The sequence below is a fragment of the Dreissena polymorpha genome, chromosome 9, assembly GCF_020536995.1.
Source record: "Dreissena polymorpha isolate Duluth1 chromosome 9, UMN_Dpol_1.0, whole genome shotgun sequence".
NCBI classification, from domain to species: Eukaryota; Metazoa; Mollusca; class Bivalvia; order Myida; family Dreissenidae; genus Dreissena; species Dreissena polymorpha.
In genome coordinates this window covers 4819862-4838726 of record NC_068363.1, presented here as the reverse complement: position 1 = coordinate 4838726, position 18865 = coordinate 4819862, and the positions used below count along the sequence as shown (strand labels likewise).

Below are 18865 nucleotides of genomic sequence, written 5' to 3'. Positions count from 1 at the left end.
CATTATTAAGTATGTATTATGTCACGTGTGCATGTAAAATAATTGAGAATTTTGGTACCCAATTTGTGTAACTTTACGAAATCCCCGTTAAAAATCGCGTTTCTGTGTGTGTCAGAAACAAGTGAAAACCATTTTGTTATTATTTTAATAAAGACGTATCGATAAATGCTATTGTAAAAGAGTTATTATTACTGATATTAGTTAACCAATAAATTCGGTAACTTCGGGGAAGTCGGTACCTGCGCGAGCGTCTGATATTGGTAGCCTTATTAATTTATAAAAGCCTGACCGTATTCCATTTCGTACAACGCTAATTTTATGTCAGAAAATGTCCAAACTTACTGTGTTGTTTTTGCGCTTTAAATTATAGTGATTGATAAATGTCCCATAAGCAATGTCTAATATGATTAATATCACTTTTATACGCAATAACATGTGGGTTTGAGGTACCCACCCGTCGTCAGAAAGCGCGTAAAACTTCACCGAATTCCCAGTTATAAAGCGCTATTTCGTGTCAAATACACGGGTAGGGGGGAATGTTTCGGTAATAATTTTGTTAATAACACGGGTAAATACCGGTGAAGTGTTAATTTATTGCAAATACCACCATTACACGTAATAACGGGTTCGATTTCGGTAAGCGCGCAAGCGTTTGAGAGCGTGTTTAATGTACCGATTTACCCGTTATAAATAGCGGATGTTCTCTTTAATCGTATATTGTTTGCATTTGCAGAACAACTAAATGGCATCAACCCCTTTACAAGTGTAATATGGAGTTAAACAAGTCCATAAAATCATCCGGAATATCGCGTAAATCTATATGCAGTCTATAGGCAAAGAAGCCATTTTGGTGTTAGCGTGTCTAGGTTTTCTTCCCGCTGAGCCACGTGATTAAGTGGGCGGAGCGATCACTGATAAGGCGTCATGTCAATTGTGCACGTGTCACTCGACATCGCTCTTTGCAAATTGTGCAAATTGTGCAATTGCGCAAATTGTGCAACGCAAGCGAATGCCTACAAATACTTGAGCGAAAGAGGAACATAAAGCGTGCAGCGGGTATAAATAAGACATTCGACAATTTTTAGTTTGAAGGTGTCTTTCCCAGTCTTAGGCGATATACAAACGCGTGCAGACGGTTACTACGAATTCGACATAAAGGTGCGTACTAGATAAATAATTTAAATAAGTATACAATTATCGTATTTAATATAACTTGTTATTCTTTTATTTTATTTTTTGTTGCTTTGTATCCGTCCGTACTTATATAGCAATTGTCATACTGTACAGGATGAAGTCAGCGCTTATATGAGTCGTGTTCTGAGAAAACTGAAGCTTAATGCATGTGCGTAAAGTGTCATCCCAGATTATCCTGTGCAGTCCGGACAGGCTAATCAGGGACGACACTTTCCGCCTAAATTGGAGTTTTGCTGAGAAGAAACGAAAAATGTCATAAAAGCGGAAAGTGTCGACCCTGATTAGCCTGTGCGGATTGCTGTTGAATCTGATTCGATTTTACTAAAAATGATTACTTTATAGTTGATTCCGAGTAATATGACCATTCTACGCCCCGCGTGACAGCTATATTTCAGCACTGACGAAATAGAGGAAAATTTATTCCACAGTGGTTTATTTCGACAATGCACGTCTGATAATGGGATAAAATTATGTATATATGTCTATTAATTTTGTCCCCATATTGCGCGTTCTGAAACGTGTCCACATGGGCCATAGTTGTAGTACAATTTATTGTTTTCGCGTGCTTAATGAGTAACTTTACAACGGCAATTTTATTCTTTTTTTAAGCTATAGCGTATATTATGTTAGAATAAATATTGCCTGATTGCAGTACCGTCTTAAATAATGGAAGGCCGCATTTGTTACCATGACCAGCGGGCACGCTGCTCGTATGGGGGACGCGGTCTCACGTGGAGTCTCAACATGGAGCAGAGCGCCCTGAAACGCCGCTTCGTGTCCGTGAACGGCAACCGCCCCTCTTGGTTACCCTCTTGGTTACCCGGCGGGTCAGATGACAGAGACTCCGAGCAGGACACCGACGAGACCGGTATGGCATCCGTTTGCTAATACATTCATGTTCCTTCGTCCTTTTTTTATCCAAGAACGTATTCTCAAGACTATGCTTGGACTTCTAGACTTACGTCAATAAAAAACTTCCCAGTTTGAATATAATGCCGATGCACAATATTATTTCTTTTCGAAATAATCGCATCCTTATCGTGGTCGGCGTCAAGAGGTTATTTATAAGTTTCATAACTTTTAGTAGTCCTTAGTGCTATTGCTTCTACCAAGTGTGTGTTTATAAACGTTGGACACGTCAAGCGTGCGTGGTATGAAATGAATGTGATGTGTTATCAGAAGAAGTCCTTGAGAATATCATGTTTCCAAATTGAAAGTCTGCTGATATGAATTATCAACATGAGAATGGAGGTCAAATTTATTTATTGAATACGGACTTTTACAAACCTAGGGGTAAACACTGTGTCTATTGTATTAACATTTGCCAAGTGAACAATTTTTGTTAACCGCAGGTATTATTATATGGGCGGTGATCCGTGTAAAAGGTGGTTTAATGCATGTGCGTAAAGTGTCGTCCCAGATAAGCCGGTGCAGTCCGCACAGGCTAATCAGGGACGACTCTTTCCGCTTTTATGGTATTTTTCGTGTAAAGAAACTCTCTTCTTAGCTCAAATCCAGTTTAGGTGGAAATGGTCGTCCATTATTAGCATGTGTGGACTACACGTGTTATAAACAGAACAGACGCACGATCCATATTATAATAACACTCAACAGAGTCCAAGTTCATGCAATTTAAAAAAAAAACACATTAGTTCTGATCAGCGTTGGTCACTTTTATTTCTTTTGATGTTTTTTAAGAAATGACTTTAATTAATGTTAGTTTGGAAGTATAAATAAATTAAGTCTCACTATTTTCATTTCTTTATTCTTGAAGACATCTATTCACAGACAAATAAAATTTTAATAAACTAATAACTACCTGGTTGATAGAAAGGAAACAGTATAACCGACGGCACGAAACCGTTACACCGTTTTTAGGTGATCTCACGCAAAGGTCCCATCAACGATAATTTTGTCGACTGGTGTAGTAAGGTCTTTGGTTATTATGCTGCTGAAGTTTCAATGCATTGGGAATTTATTGAGGCGCCCAATCGCCGATGTATTGGGCCTTGTACTGAGAAAACTGGGCTTAATGAATGTGCGTAAAGTGTCGACCCAGATTAGCCTGTGCAGTCCTCACAGGCTAATAAGGGACGACACTTTCCGTCTCAACTTGATTTTCGGTAAGGAGGGACTTCATCGAAACTAAAAATGCCATAAAAGCGGAAAGTGTCGTTCCTGATTAGCCTGTGCGGACTGTTTTAATCTAGTAGGAGAAAATGTTATTTGTATAAAACAGTAACGTTTTACATGGAATAACACAAATAGATGATTAATAACATACATGAAGACCAAATTATGTTTAGCGCAACGCTGATAAAGACGTTTGTAATCACATATGTCTCAGAACCCAAAAATAAACGTTTTCTATGTGGAGAATGCACACAAGTGGCAAATTTCTCAAAAGTGAACATCCTTTACGCTTTACCCCAGAGCATAGACCATCAAGCAGTTTTTACAGAATAACTTGAAAGTAAGAAAAGACAAAACTGAATGTTTCCCAATTCGCTAAGTCAACGTATTTTTAACAAACGTGATACTTGCATTTATTAATTCGTGTTTACTGTATGGACATTTTCTCAACATTTCGTTGGACGTTAATAGATTCTATATCAATGTGTTCTATCGCTGGTTATTAAAGTCTTATAACTTCATGCAATAAAATCATTAAAACTTCGAATCCTATAATATTAACGGCTAAATTCACTGAGACAAATATTAATCTCTTGTCTAATGTAGCCCACGCCTGACGTTGCACTTACATACAATCAGGCGCTGAAAGACGAGTTGAGGTTAAAGGGGCAGACTATGCTACCATCACCAACCGTTAAGAAACAGAACACTGCGAATCCCATGTCATATCTCGAAACGGACACAATTTTTCGTGATATTGTACAATAAATACTGACATCGCCAACCTCTAAATCGTTTATTGTTCAGACGTTTTGCAAAACAGGATCGAACCTTAACCTACGACTGGTACAAAACATCAAAGGACAATAATAAGATAAGTTAAAATAACATATAACTTAGACTTCTTAGACGTCTTCAAACATTGTATCGTTACTTTAAGAAACTTTTACAAAGAGTGTCTAAAGAGTAAATATCATGTGTCCAACATTTTGTCACAGATTCGAAATATATGATAACATTGTACATAAGGGGGCAAAATAACACTACTAGAGAAGACTCTGACTGAAGAAAACAACTCATTTTTCTTTTATGAGAAATCATCATCAGAAATTAATAAAATTGTAAAGCGGTCCAAACTCAAAACGATTTGAATTATTTGTGTGTGTATGTTGATTCGTTATATTCTATGCTATAATGATGATTGATTTTATGAAGTATCAAATGCATGGCGTAATGTAACAGCTGGGATTGCCGATTGGTTAAGCTTTTAAATCCAATGTTCAGTGGTTCAAGGAGGTGTAAACTCTGTTTCGTTCTTCAATTATATTCGTGTATCAAAACAGTAAATGTGAACATTCTTGATCAACTCACATGCAATGCAATCGATCAAATAACAACTTAGTTTACAGTGATCTTATAGTCGATAACCCAAGGACTATTGAACATGTATAATACTTACAATTCTTGCCAGGCATTTATGATGAAAGTTATCAAGCTTTGAAACTAAATGTTCGTTTTAGCACCCGATAAGAGTGCACCAGAAGTGCTGAGTGTAGCGGCAGTAAACCTCGACATCCGGTCTAACGTGCTGCGCCACCACACGGCGGAGTTCGACATCACAGACGCCGCAGTATACGACGAGCGGGAGTTTCTTGTCGCACGACGCGGACAACCTTTCACCGTGATCATCACGTTCAACCGGAAGTACGACCCGGGTGCAGACGACCTTCGCTTTGTCTTCCAGTTCGGTAGGTGGATAACTATCGATTTAAACATATCCCGGAAATTCTTGTAAAAATTGTTTGAAGCCCAATCATTTACAAAGTCAAAATAAACAGATTATTTTCTCTAATTGCGAGTTCGATTATATTTATTTGATGCACGTCACAATATTCATTAAAATGCACGTCTCTCTATACATTGAAATACACTTCGGTAACATCTGACTAATGAAAATAATCACGTCTAACTCAAATTTCATAACAAATCACTGAGCCAACAATGTTCCGTTGTGATACAAAAATATCTATGCTTACGCAGTGCTAACCTGAATGCAATCAAAATTACCTTGTCAGTCCTTAACATCATGCAACATTACCTTGTCAGTCCTTAACATCATGCAACGACATAACGTTGTCGCTTGATTTCCTGCCCAGGATCCCGTCCGCTGCCCACCAAGGGGACGCACGTAGAGTTCATACTCTCGGCTGATGACGTCAAGGGCGAATGGGGTGGATGGATCAGCGGCGAGGCCGACAACGCTCTGACAGTGGAAATAACGACCCCGCCGACGGCGTTCGTCGGCAAGTGGTCAATGAAGATTGACGTCGTGAAGCGTTCCGACACGTCCATTAACGTCTATCGATATGAGCACAAGGACCCGATTTATATCCTGTTCAACCCTTGGTTCAAAGGTCAGACTTTTGTTATGCCCATACACTAGTAATTATACTTTTTTTCTTTCGCCGTTGTATTTTTTAAAGTGAGAATTACTTAAATTAGAGATCGCATGAGCTAAAGCAAAATTTTGAAAACACACTTCCCTACAAAACACTACACAGGTGAGCGATCTAGCGCCATCTGGACCCAATTGTTATTTGATAGCTATAACGGTTTAGAAAATCGGTGACGCTTACAAACAAACTTCTTACCATGTCTTCCGAAATCATAGGTAACATAGTTTGAGAAATGGATACAAGTTGTAAAGTTAAAAACTAGATTCATGAATATCCATTTTATCATCTGCTTTAGAGGATGGAGTCTTCATGAAGGACGAACATCTCTTGAACGAGTACATTCTTAACGAGACAGGCAAGATATATTCGGGCGACTACAAAAGGATCTCCCCTAAGCCATGGGTGTTTGGCCAGGTACATCTTACGTTATGATGGTGCCATTTTCGAGATTTGAGTCGTGTTCTGAGAAATTTGGGCATAATGCATGTGCGTCCGCACATGCTTATCAGGGACGACACTTTCCGATTCTATGAGATTTTTCGTTAAAATGAAGTCTCTTCTCAGAAAATATCCAATTTTGGCGGAAAATGTCTTGCCTGATTAGCCTGTGCGGACTGCACATGCAGTATGCCCAGTTTCGTCAGAACGCGACTCATTTCATAGAGTTTAGAGTTGAGAGTTTATTTCAAAATACATTAGGCTTTAAGCCCTTGAGAACACACATATTACAGCAAAGTATATACACAGATAGTCAATGACGTACAGAATTTTTAACAGAACCCAGAAGAAAGTCTTAATATAATTTTTTTTATACAACCTGATCATGAAATAACAGATTTTAAATCATAGCTTGATGAATGTTGATAATTATTTTGTTTTTAATTTATTCCGACAATATTTTGCTAATTAAAGTTACTCTTTACTACCATTGAATGGTACCTTCTTCTTATTTTTTTTTGTAAAATTTCTTTTTGTACAATTAACATGCATTTATTTTATATATTGACACATAGATATTGCCAAATTTAAAATCTAAATGTACAATACAATTATATATAACCTTGGTTTTGGATTAATTACATTTAACACTTTTTTTATAAATTGATGCGTGCCATAACTTTATTTCAACTTTGTATGTATTTAAGACGTTGTACATGTGCATAATGTATCTGTCTTAATAAACTGTCTGTTCAGTTATAAGAAATGAAATTGCACTTATGTCCTTTGCCCTATGCCATATTCTCGATGCTCCGAGTTCTGGTTGATATTATGCATTGCTTTGTTCTATACATTTGCTATATCGCCCATGTTACATAATCATATATGACCCATAGTCAATCTGCTTATGTTTAATTGTAAATGGCTAATGATCCAAAGTCGATGTTCCATGTCTAATGATTGATATTCGATAAGCTGTTGAATAACTCTTAAGTAATAATCCTTATTCAATTACTGAAATTAATTAACGATGTTCAATTAACCATACGCCACGTTCCCTGTTCAATTATCCAAATCAATTACCAATAGCCGTGCTTAATGACCCGAATTCAAGGTGCCATATTTGAGCCGTGTTCTGAGAAAACTGGGCATAATGCATGTGCGTAAAGTGTCATCCCAGATTAGCCTGTGCAGTCCGCACAGGCTAATCAGGGACGACACTTTCCGCCTAAACTTGATATTCGGCAAGCAGGGACTTCCTTGAAACCAAAAATACCATAAAAGCGGAAAGTGTCGGCCCTGATTAGCCTGTGCGGACTGCACAGGCTTATCTGGGACGATACTTTACGCACATGCATTAAGCCCAATTTTCTCAGAACAAGACACATTTTAATATCTGTATTCAGTTATTATTGGTCATTTTCAATGAGCCATACTCAGTTATCCATGTTAATTGAACCATTTTGATGATCCATTTTAAAGAGTGCATGATTAACGTTCAAGGTCATTTGCAATGCTCCATACTAACTGGTCTAAATCCATATTCAGTGAGCTTTAAATGTTACATAATTCATGTTCAATAACCAAGCGATATAAAATGTGTGCGGACTGCACAGGCTAATCTGGGACGACACTTTACACACATGCATTAAGCTCAGTTTTGTCAGAACATGACTCAAATGATTCATGAGCCATGCTCAATGTTCTATTATCCGTGTTAGTAGTATTTTTATATGTGTTTCACCATATTTTGCAATGTTCTATGTCCCACTTTCTATATTATATCTTCAGTTCACGGGTGACGTACTGGACTGCTGTCTTTACCTGTTAGACAAGAGCGTTAAGGATCAAGCCCGAGGAGATCCGGTGGTAGTTTCACGTGCGATCTCAAAACAGGTAGGAAGCAAACCTTATTTCAGCTTATTCGAATAGCCACCCATTCCATTTGGATACCACAAGCTTAACGTTCAACTAAATCATGGGGAAAGGGGGTTTAGATTTTCATTGATTTATCTAATAATGCGAAGTGTTAATTAACATGTGAAAAGTAATATAAAACTTTTGCTTAATCCCACGTCAACTATGAAACGGTGACAGAAATGCTCATGTCCTCAAAATATCACCCTTACGAATAGGTTAGTGTACTTAATAGTGACTTACTTAGCCCGTACAGTTTATTACCGTCGTGTTCATTCTTGTTATTTTTTTAATCGTCTAAAGGTGAACAGTAACGACGACGGCGGTGTTATGGCTGGTAACTGGAGCGGAAAATACACGGGCGGCACCTCACCGCTGGACTGGACCGGAAGTGTGGCCATACTTGAACAGTTCTACAAAACAAAGACGACCGTCAAGTTCGGCCAGTGCTGGGTATTCTCTGGACTAGTGACCACGGGTAGGGGACACGAGAACAATTGTTTTTATAGTGATAACCTTCCGTTGACAATTGAAAGAAGATCAGTCTCCATTACACATGTGATGGAAACACTGTTTGGTTTTCAACGCTTAAATAGCGTCATTTGATGCAAGTGACATTAAATTTGTTCACGACTGGATACTGGATAAAATACTACATGTTTTATTTTATGAATCATTGGATCATTTTATAAGGAACATGTTTAATGTTAAAGTAAGGAATAAATATCTGTCGAATTGTAAATCTTTGAAATAATACAAAATTAAACTGAGCAGGCATAATGGTAACATTTGCATTTTGTTAAAATGTCCAGTAAAATCTGCATCCCTCTTTCCAGTGTGCCGTGCTCTTGGGATTCCCGCGCGCAGCGTGACGAACTTTGCGTCTGCGCATGACACGGACGGGAGCATCACCTATGACTTCCACTACGACGCGGAATTAAAACCACTCAAGGAGTATGACGATTCTGTATGGTGAGTCGTCGCGGACACATACATTCATAAGCTTTTAAATTTAGCTTAAACCTTTTTTTTATTTTTAGATCAATTGCTTCGAAAACCTTACACATATTGAGTCACACTCGAGTAAGTTTCCTGATTAGAATCAGGGCTTGGTGTCTACGCAGTACATTAAATAAAATAAGCAGTGTTACAAAAATAGGCATGCCTTCAAAAGAAGCATACAATTTAATGTTTTTCATTTATTATGTTGCTGTAGACCATTTTCCGTAAAAACGAGTACGGGTTGAACATAGTCAAGTTAAGTAAATAATTGTATTTAACGATTAAAATTTAGTAAACAGTATAGGTCGAACATTTCATTACCTTTACTGGAGCCAGTCGGTGTAATAAAGGCGCTTATTTAAAATGTAATTTTATGAATAAAAATATGACGTTGATGCGAAAGTGCTTACATATGGAAAGTAGTCCTTCGACAATATACCCCACAGGAAACCAGCGGAGGTAACATTCGAAGAACTGAATTTTCTACTGAGTGAAACTATTGTACAAAAACGTTTCCAAAACATACAACTATATGAGAATATCGTGTGAAATAAACTACTATTATTGCTCCTACTACTGATTTTACTACTACTACATTTATTACGACTAATATAACTTCTACTACTACTGTCACCAATACTTATAATATACATTCAACTATCCTAGGCGTATATTGCATGGGTCCCATGTCCCTGCGAGCCATCAAGGAGGGCAATGTAAACCTGCCCTATGACGGCCCCTTCGTGTTTGCGGAAGTGAACGCCGACAGGGTCGATTGGTTCCTCGGCAAGGACGGGGCCATAGAGCGCAAGCAAGTTGTCAAAAACAGGTCAGAAAGTGTTCTCTTGGTTTATCCACCATTCGCAGTGTTTGTTTTTGTTGTATGCACACATTCTCAGTCATTCCACGCTTGCATCTTATAAGATTAACCGCCATTGCCATTGGTTAGGTTTCATGTAGGGGTCTTCATATTTTTGTTCGATACACGTATGAAACGTTTATACGTGTAAGTTTCCACCCAAAACAGCGCCGTTAACACAGATAGTCAACTACATCTACAACGGCCTCGGTATGTTTAAGAAAGAACCTCGTCAGCATTAAAATTAACCACGCTCCCAGTAAATGTGTATACAACTATAATTCAGAAAAAATAAATATGCTTTAAAATGCTTAAAATTGTCCACGTAATATTGCTCGAAACCTCTATGTATTCAAAACTTCTGTCACTTTCAATGATCAAAAACTGCCTTAAATGCGCTCAATTAAAAAAATAAAAAAAACGTACGCAACGTTCTTGTGCAGGACGCACATTCTGATCCGCGAAGAAATGTCGCCGTCACGAACGTCTGTTAATTCCGGTTTCTCACAAAAAATGTCAAACACTATTATAATGCTCTTTTTAGCGTTGGCATGTTCATCAGCACTAAGAGAGCCTTCGGTCGTGCCACCTGGCGGGAGATGCAGCACGGGGACCCGGACAGAGAGGATGTCACCAACCAGTACAAGTTCGAGGAAGGTGATTGTCTTATCTTTATTTGACGGAATATGATAGTATTTTTTAAAAAGCGCAATATTTAAATAAAATTCATACGGTAATTAAGCAATTTACAGTTTTTAATTGATCATTGCCAAAGGTTCTCCAGTAAACTTGCAGCGATTTTTTCATAAATCATAAAGAACACAATATACATTGTCAACGGCAAAACTTATGGCGGCGACTCAAATATCAGTCTTGCTTTAAAAGGGCCTTTTCACAGATTTTGGCATGTTTTGAAGTTTGTCATTATATTGATTTTTATATTGATAAATGTAAACATTCGATCTAAAAAGCTCCAGTAAAAAAATCAAGAAACAAAAAGTAAAAAAAGAATACAAGTAACCCTCAGTCGGGCTCGAACCACATACCCCTGGAGTAAAAACTCGACCAATTTGACCGCTCGGCCATCCTGCCAAATATGTATGACAGACGTATTTTATACTTTGTATAAGCAATCTTCGTAGTTTCACAAATTATAACGACAACAACAGAACTCTCCAAATTATTAAATCGTTCTGCGTTGCAACGCTTTCTATTATTTTCAGGTTTTTAAATATTCAAAAGATGCATATAATCGCTATATTAGAGCATGGTAAATGTTCAGTATTACTGATTCCTCACAAATATCATAATTAAGACGAATATTTGCGAATCTGAAACTACTTTTTTCAATTTTGTCAATTTTCTTAAACGTGAAAAGGCCCCTTTAACAAGATTAGGAGTCCAACGTTCATAATATATATACTATATGTATATGCGCTGCGATGTCAGTACTAAAATAACGCATACCTTATGCTCTGTGATGCACGTGTTCTTCGTGCAGGCTCCGAGGAGGAAAGGGCGGCTATCCGACAGGCAAGCAAGTTCTCAAAGCGGACAGACGTGTATGAAACCACTGCAGAGGTAAAGACGCATATGCCTACAAAATACTGTATTTGCGCCGTGACTGTAATTACTAAACACGATATATAAAGTGTGGAATGTTTCTATGATGGCAGTTACATATATATATATATATATATATATATATATATATATATATATATATATATATATATATATATATATATATATATATATATATATATATAGTTATATAAGTAAAATGTAATAATCCAGATTGTGAATATTATATAATAAAAGTAAAAACACGTGTCTGGGATTTTAAATATATATAGATTTAGCCAACGCGTTTCGCATAGCTCATCCAATGGTAATACCAAAACATTTACAGAAAAAAGAAATACCGAATGAAAATATCGATCAGAAATCAGTTAGAGAAAAGGCCGTATTGAATGACTTCAATATCCAAACAGAATTGCAGTCATTACGTGCTTCTTCAAACTGTGAGAAATTCAAGCGCATCGACGAAGAAATATTCAAATTGATAAATTCAAAATGCAACGGAAGAACAGCACGGACACTGGTAGAACTTTGGAAAACGGAAACGCAACGAAATGAAGAAATTTCACATAAAAGATGGGGAAACAATGAAAAATGGCTTTCAAAATACGAAGAAGAATTCATAAAGGAACATGAAAATAAAAATCCATTCTTTAAAAAACAAGACTTCGTAAACAAAAATCAACCCTCTTCATATGCGGATGCTGTCCGAAAAAATACCACCAACTACCAAAATCTGAAAACAACATACAACTACAACAGTCAAGAAAGAAACACCAATAAACAACATTCGCAAAGAAGAAATCTGCAACAAAATCAAACAAGCTGTTTACAAAATATAGATGTGGAAAGTATTGTAAGAGAAGTTCTTTTAAAAATTAATAATACCAACATCGAATTACATAACAATTTCCAAAGAAACAATTCCACTTCAAACAGAAGCAATATAAGAGATAACACAAGGTCTTCATACAGAAGAAACTATAGAAACAACAACAATACGAGCGACGACATATTACAAGATAACGACGACAAACCAAGCGAATTTAACGTTGATTTTTTAGAAGGAGGCAGGGAGTGGAGCAGTCCGACATAGAAACTTTAGGTAACCTAGCTGAAAATTCAAAATTATTTACAAAAATTTACAATTTTTCAAAAAGATCATTATCTCAAACTGAAATTGACGTCTTATTGAGGGGTTTTAAATTTACATCAACACCTAAATATAAAAATGATTCTTATGATCAAATAAAAGATGTGGATGATTTTCATAGATCACTTAGGCTTAAAGAGTTTTTTAATAATAGTGATCATAATAATACAAACAATTCTATTGTAAAAAATCAAACGTCCTTTCATCCACCTAAACATAGAAATAATACACTAGACCATTATATAAATGTTACTCGAACACTTTGCCTTCAACATTCTCAAATGGAAAATGACACTAAACATAACATATCATTAAAAGAAAGAAAAGCTATAGATTTATTAGCAGAAGACAAATCCATAACTATTAAAGAAGCAGATAAGGGTGGCGGAATTGTTATAATGAATACAGACTTTTATAGAAGATAATTATTAGCAATGTTAAATGACGTTGAATATTATAAACAAATCCCTGATAATGGTAGTCAAATAACACTTTCAAAAATACGCAATTTACTAAAGGAAAATAATAAACTAACTAAACAGGAAAATGATTTCTTAGTAAAATTCGAATGGAAAACAAGCCTATTTTATGGTCTTCCAAAAATTCATAAAAGTAAAATCATTCAGGATGCAATTAAACACAGCAATTCAGAATATATAGAGTTAATGGATCCAGACGATTTAAACTTTCGCCCAATAGTCGCTGGAACTAACTGTGAAACAAGTCGTTTAAGTTCTTTATTGGATATCTTGTTAAAACCGTTTGTAAAATATGTCAATAGCAATATAACAAATAACATAGATTTCCTAAAACATATGCCTTCACAAGTTCCAGAGTCAAGTACATTAGTATCATTTGATGTAATTAATTTATATTCTAATATACCGCATACTCTTGGTTTAGAAGCTATTGATTATTGGCTTCAAAAATATCCAGATTCGGTTAATGAAAGGTTTTCGCAACGGTTTATAAAAGAAGGCATAAAAATAATACTTGAAAATAATAACTTCAATTTTGATGATAAGTACTACAACCAATCTAAAGGGACTGCAATGGGTACTAAATTCGCGCCAACATACGCTACATTGGTAGTGGGATTTTTAGAACAAAAACTATATGCAAGAATTGGATCAATTTATAATGATGAATTTCTTTCTTTTATAAAAACATTTTGGAAAAGATTTCTAGACGATTGCTTTATTTTCTGGACAAAATTTCCCTATGAACTTCAAAACTTTTATACTATTTTAAACAACTTACATTCGGATATCAAGTTTACAATGCAAACAAGCACACTCGAGTTACCATTTCTTGATATATTGATTATAAAAAACAATACTGAAATTAATACTGATATATATTACAAAGAAACTGATTCTAAACAATATCTTAATTTTACCTCGTGTCATAATAAACACACAAAGATAAATATTCCTTTCACTTTAGCGAAACGGATCTGCACCATAGTTTCGAATGATAAACTTAAACTAAAACGTTTAAATGAACTTAAGCATTCACTTATTCAAAGAAAATATCCACAATCTATTATAAATACAGGTATTAAAAAAGCACTTTCCATCCCTAAACATGAATTACTTTCAAAATCAACACAAAAAGACAAGAGTAATATAATTCCATTTATTTCAACACAAAATCCAAAAAATAAAGAACTGTTTGGCGTATTAAAAAACAACATTGACATTTTACAAACAGACCCGGTTATGAATAAAATAATTTCAAATCAGAAGATAATAAAATGTAAGCGACAGCCACCTAATTTAAAACGTCTGTTAACCAAATCTTACTTTTCATCTCAAGAACCAAGAGTATCCAAATGTAATGACTCTAGATGCGCCCTGTGTGGTTATATTATTGAAGGGAATTCTTTTGATTTTAATGACAAAATGTTCAAAATAAAAACTAATATGTCATGTGATATACAAAATGTGATTTATGTATTCTTATGCAATGGATGCAAACAATATTATATAGGCCAAACTGGCGATAAACTTAGAAATAGGCGATCTGTCCATGAACAACAAATGCGAGACCCCTCAACAAGACAGATGCCTTTAAGTAAACATTTAGATGAATGTTCACATAATGAACCAAAATTTAAAATATTTCCATTTTATAAGCTATTTTCGAACAATATTTCAGCTAGGTTAGCAAAAGAACAACATTTTATACATGTATTTAAACCCAAATTAAATTTCATTTAATATTTATTGACGTTATGACGTCATAATTGATATGACGTTATCTCCATGACATTTTGACGTTGTAATATATTGTATTATGCCCTGATGAGCTATGCGAAACGCGTTGGCTAAATCAATATATATTTAAAATCCCAGACACGTGTTTTTACTTTTATTATATATATATATATATATATATATATATATATATATATATATATATATATATATATATATATATATATATATATATATATATATATATATATATATATATATGATAGATTATCTATAACTAACAATGTCACATTTCAAACCGCCTATACTAAATGAGAAACTATGAAATATACATTCTTAATACATATATGTTCCATGCATCGAGCACAATATGTACATCTCATCAGGTGTTTGAACATGATAAGGCACATCCAATCAATTTTAGACGTGATCATAGAAAATATATCTTACATACTCATGACATAAAATGGTGCATTAACCCACAAGCAAAGGATATCCCTAAATGATACAGTTGGGAAACATACAATGTATACATTGTCATTTTTAAATGTATTTTATTATTTACCTGATTGAAGTATTTTAGTATTTGATACAATACCTAGTTTTGTTTGTCGTCGATGCCAGGACGTGAAACTGTCGGTGGTGAGTGACCCGGACACGTTCATGGGTAATGACATCAAGCTGACCGTGACCTTGGAGAATACGGGTCAGGAGCGGCGCACGTGCAACGGCACTCTCGTACTCGGCAGCATGTATTACACCGGCGTCTTCCACCGGGAGCTGCTTTCCCGGAAAATTTCCGCAGTGGAGTTGGTACCCGGCCAAAGTAGGTTAAATGTGATACACGGTTTCTAATTGACGGTGTCTGTGTATATGTATATTTAATGCAAAATGCATGTGCGTAAAGTGTCTTCCCAGATTAGCCTGTGCAGTCTGCACAGGCTTATCAGGGACGACACTTTCTGCTTAAACTTGATTTTCGGTAAGGAGGGACTTCCTTGAAACTAAAAATACCATAAAAGCGGAAAGTGTCGTCCCTGATTAGCCTGTGCGGACTGCACAGGCTAATCTTGGACGACACTTTACTCACATGCATTTTGCCCAGTTTTCTCAGAACACGACTCATATATATGCTAGTATCAGCCTTCCTCGTTTTGCTATAAAAATATGCAAATAGGCTGATTGTTTGTTAGTATCAATATTATATATTATGTAATACTATGGTGATTAAGTAATTAATACATTAAATAATGTGTAGATTTGTCTGTATATAAACTTTTCAAACAACTTAATACGGATTCAATTTAGGTGATACGAGATAAATAGTACGTTTATGACGTCTTAATCATCGTTAAGAGGTTAAATAGAGTAGCAATATGTTAACCCATTTATGCCTAGCGTCTAGAAAAAAGGCCTTGGCAAACAGCGTATACCCAGATGCATGATGCGGCGTCTCATCTGGGTCTGCGCTGTTTGCTTTAAGGAATATCTGTAAGAAATATTCTAAACATAGAAATGAATATACTAGACATCCCTAGTTTTGGAAATAAATTGATCAAGTTTTGAAGGATGGGAGAGTCCACTAGGCATAAATGGGTTAAGCTTTATTAACGATCGTTTATCTTCAAATATGTCACTGAAACAGCGAAGAGCATGGAGTACAGCGTGCCAGCGACCCAGTACCTGGACGACCTAGCAGACCACTGCCTGTGCAATATCTCGTGTGTCTGTATCGTCAAGGAAACGAGGCAACACTGCGTGATCCGGGACGAACTGCGCCTGCGCAAACCGCGCCTTAAAATCAAGGTGATAGACTTATGATAAGCGATTTTGGGGAATTTTAACTAATGTATTAAGTGTTAATTTCCAAAATAAATATCATTGATTATAGAAGAATATATATGGTAAAACCAAATCTGGCATTTAAAAAATACTTGGTTGAGTCTTCTGTTTCAATGTTAGACAACGCAAGGCCAGCCATTTGGGATTTTTGCAGGTCTTTTGACGGAGAGCGTTTCCAAATAAATAAAGAAACAAACCTAAATTTAAATAGACACTTTAGTTGAGTGACATTTCCAAAGTAAAGCTAGACATATTCTAAATAGTATGTTTAAGTTTTGAAAAACTTAAAACTAATACTGTAGACACAATTGACAATTAACCAGTAGACACTAGACACAAATTCATAGCCACATCTGTCTGTTGTTTGTCTCTATTCTATTTTATTCTAGACTCTTCTATTTGAATTATTTAAACATGTGATATTTACCAATACAACTTTAAACATATGATTAGTCAACGAATGCATTGAATTACATGTTCAAATCAATTCGTAATGGACGGTTGTTAAAAACTTATTTTAATGGTCTTTGAACTACATTAAAGTTTTCAGTGTATTTGTGTATGACGTTATTCACGGATAGAGGTTAAATTGTTATCGAGAAACAAAATAAACCTTCTTCACGATGTTTGTTTCTCCATCGTATAGGCGCCGAACGCTGCCAAGGTCGGGGACAGTTTCTCGGTTCAGGTATCCTTTGAGAATCCCCTTCCGGTGACCTTGACCCAATGCGAGCTGCGCGTTGAGGGACCAGGCATTCAGAAACCTGTCGTCTACGCACAAAAGTATGCGTGAAATATGTTTCTCATTTTAATACACTGTGTTTGCTTAATGTTTACGTTTTCCTGATATTTGAAATTAAACAACATTGTGAGTTCTCTGCATATAAGGAATATTTTTGTTGTTTTATCTTTCTAATAACTCGATCAGCCCTTAATATAAAATTTGTGTTTGTCTTTCGTTTGTATGATTAAATAAACAGGTTTAAGCCAAACAAATATTAAAAAATAATAAAATTCCTAGTTTTTAGAATTTTTATGGTGTTTCTCGGTATAAACCTCAGCAAGATAATATAGTCTCGAGTGGAATCAAAATAATATAGTAAAACATGAAACCATATATATTGAAAAAAAACACATTCTTACTGGAAGTTGTCTTCTGTCAGTATAGATATGCATACTCTTACACTATTTTCCAGTAACATTGACGTCAAGAAGATGTTCCTGGGGACGTTTAAGATGACGCCAGTAAAGGTTGGCGCCAAGGAGATTGTTGTGTACTTCAACTGCAGGCAGATTTCCGCCATTACCACGTCACATCCGGTCACCGTGGCATAGTAGTGGAAACAGAGTATGCGCAGTACAACGAAATGAAACGCGGTGTAATGACAATCCAAATTTTAATTAATCGCCAATTTTAGGTTTAAGCGATTCTTTAAAAGACCGCCCAAAGCAAAATGTACTTTTTATTTATGTTTATATTTAAATACACTTTAATAATAAAAATCTAACTTAATGTGTTTTAGGTACACAGTTTTTCAAGTCAATTTGATTCAAGTCGTTTTGCAACCCGATCGCGTTACACGTGGTTCGTTTTAGTTGTTGTTATTATTTTTGTTTGTGGTTTGTCAATTTGATATAATAAAATATATCGTCTATGTTTTCATTTTTAACGCCTTTTCATGATAATGTTTAATGAACCGACATTTTTCATTTGAGTTATTTTAATTTTATGTATAGTGTGCTAGTGAAGTTTCATTAATATCTTATTTTCACGAATTCAGAATTCGCTTATACATTTTGTGTGAATGCGTATGAAATTCTATAAGCTTTATATAATTATACATTATTATTGTTCAACAATTGATGTAGAACTGTGTTACTCCAGAACACAGTGCCAGAATGTCCTGTGTGTACATGTATTCATTATGTTGATAACGGCTGCTTGGTGCATTGATAATTGTTTCGAAATAAACAGAGCTTAATGTATTTGTCTTTTTGCTTTAACTATTTGTGACTGCCGTATAACAACATTATAGTTTTTTTCTTTTATTTGAATAAATTGTGAAACAAA

At 35.5% G+C, this 18865-nt stretch overlaps 1 protein-coding gene across 1 annotated transcript; it reads left to right on the top strand.

Annotated features, from left to right (window-relative positions):
• Window positions 1-93: 93 nt before the first annotated feature.
• LOC127844701 (hemocyte protein-glutamine gamma-glutamyltransferase-like) lies at window positions 94-18865 on the top strand. The gene is made up of 16 exons (XM_052375128.1): window positions 94-1158; window positions 1847-2062; window positions 4848-5075; window positions 5484-5741; window positions 6079-6197; window positions 8013-8117; window positions 8442-8616; window positions 8975-9110; window positions 9544-9599; window positions 9807-9969; window positions 10544-10656; window positions 11501-11625; window positions 15577-15778; window positions 16598-16758; window positions 17441-17577; window positions 17991-18865. Exons 2-16 carry the CDS (start codon window positions 1861-1863, stop codon window positions 18127-18129), a joined length of 2319 nt encoding a protein of 772 aa, XP_052231088.1. The 5' UTR covers window positions 94-1158; window positions 1847-1860; the 3' UTR covers window positions 18130-18865.

Excerpts from the sequence above, each read along its gene's own strand:
- LOC127844701 (XM_052375128.1), top strand. The coding sequence starts at position 1,861 with ATGGAAGGCCGCATTTGTTACCATGACCAGCGGGCACGCTGCTCGTAT. Across the intron at positions 11,626-15,576 it reads ACTGTATTTGCGCCGTGACT|GACGTGAAACTGTCGGTGGT; the intron begins GTAATTACTAAA and ends CGTCGATGCCAG. Across the intron at positions 17,578-17,990 it reads CCTGTCGTCTACGCACAAAA|TAACATTGACGTCAAGAAGA; the intron begins GTATGCGTGAAA and ends ACTATTTTCCAG.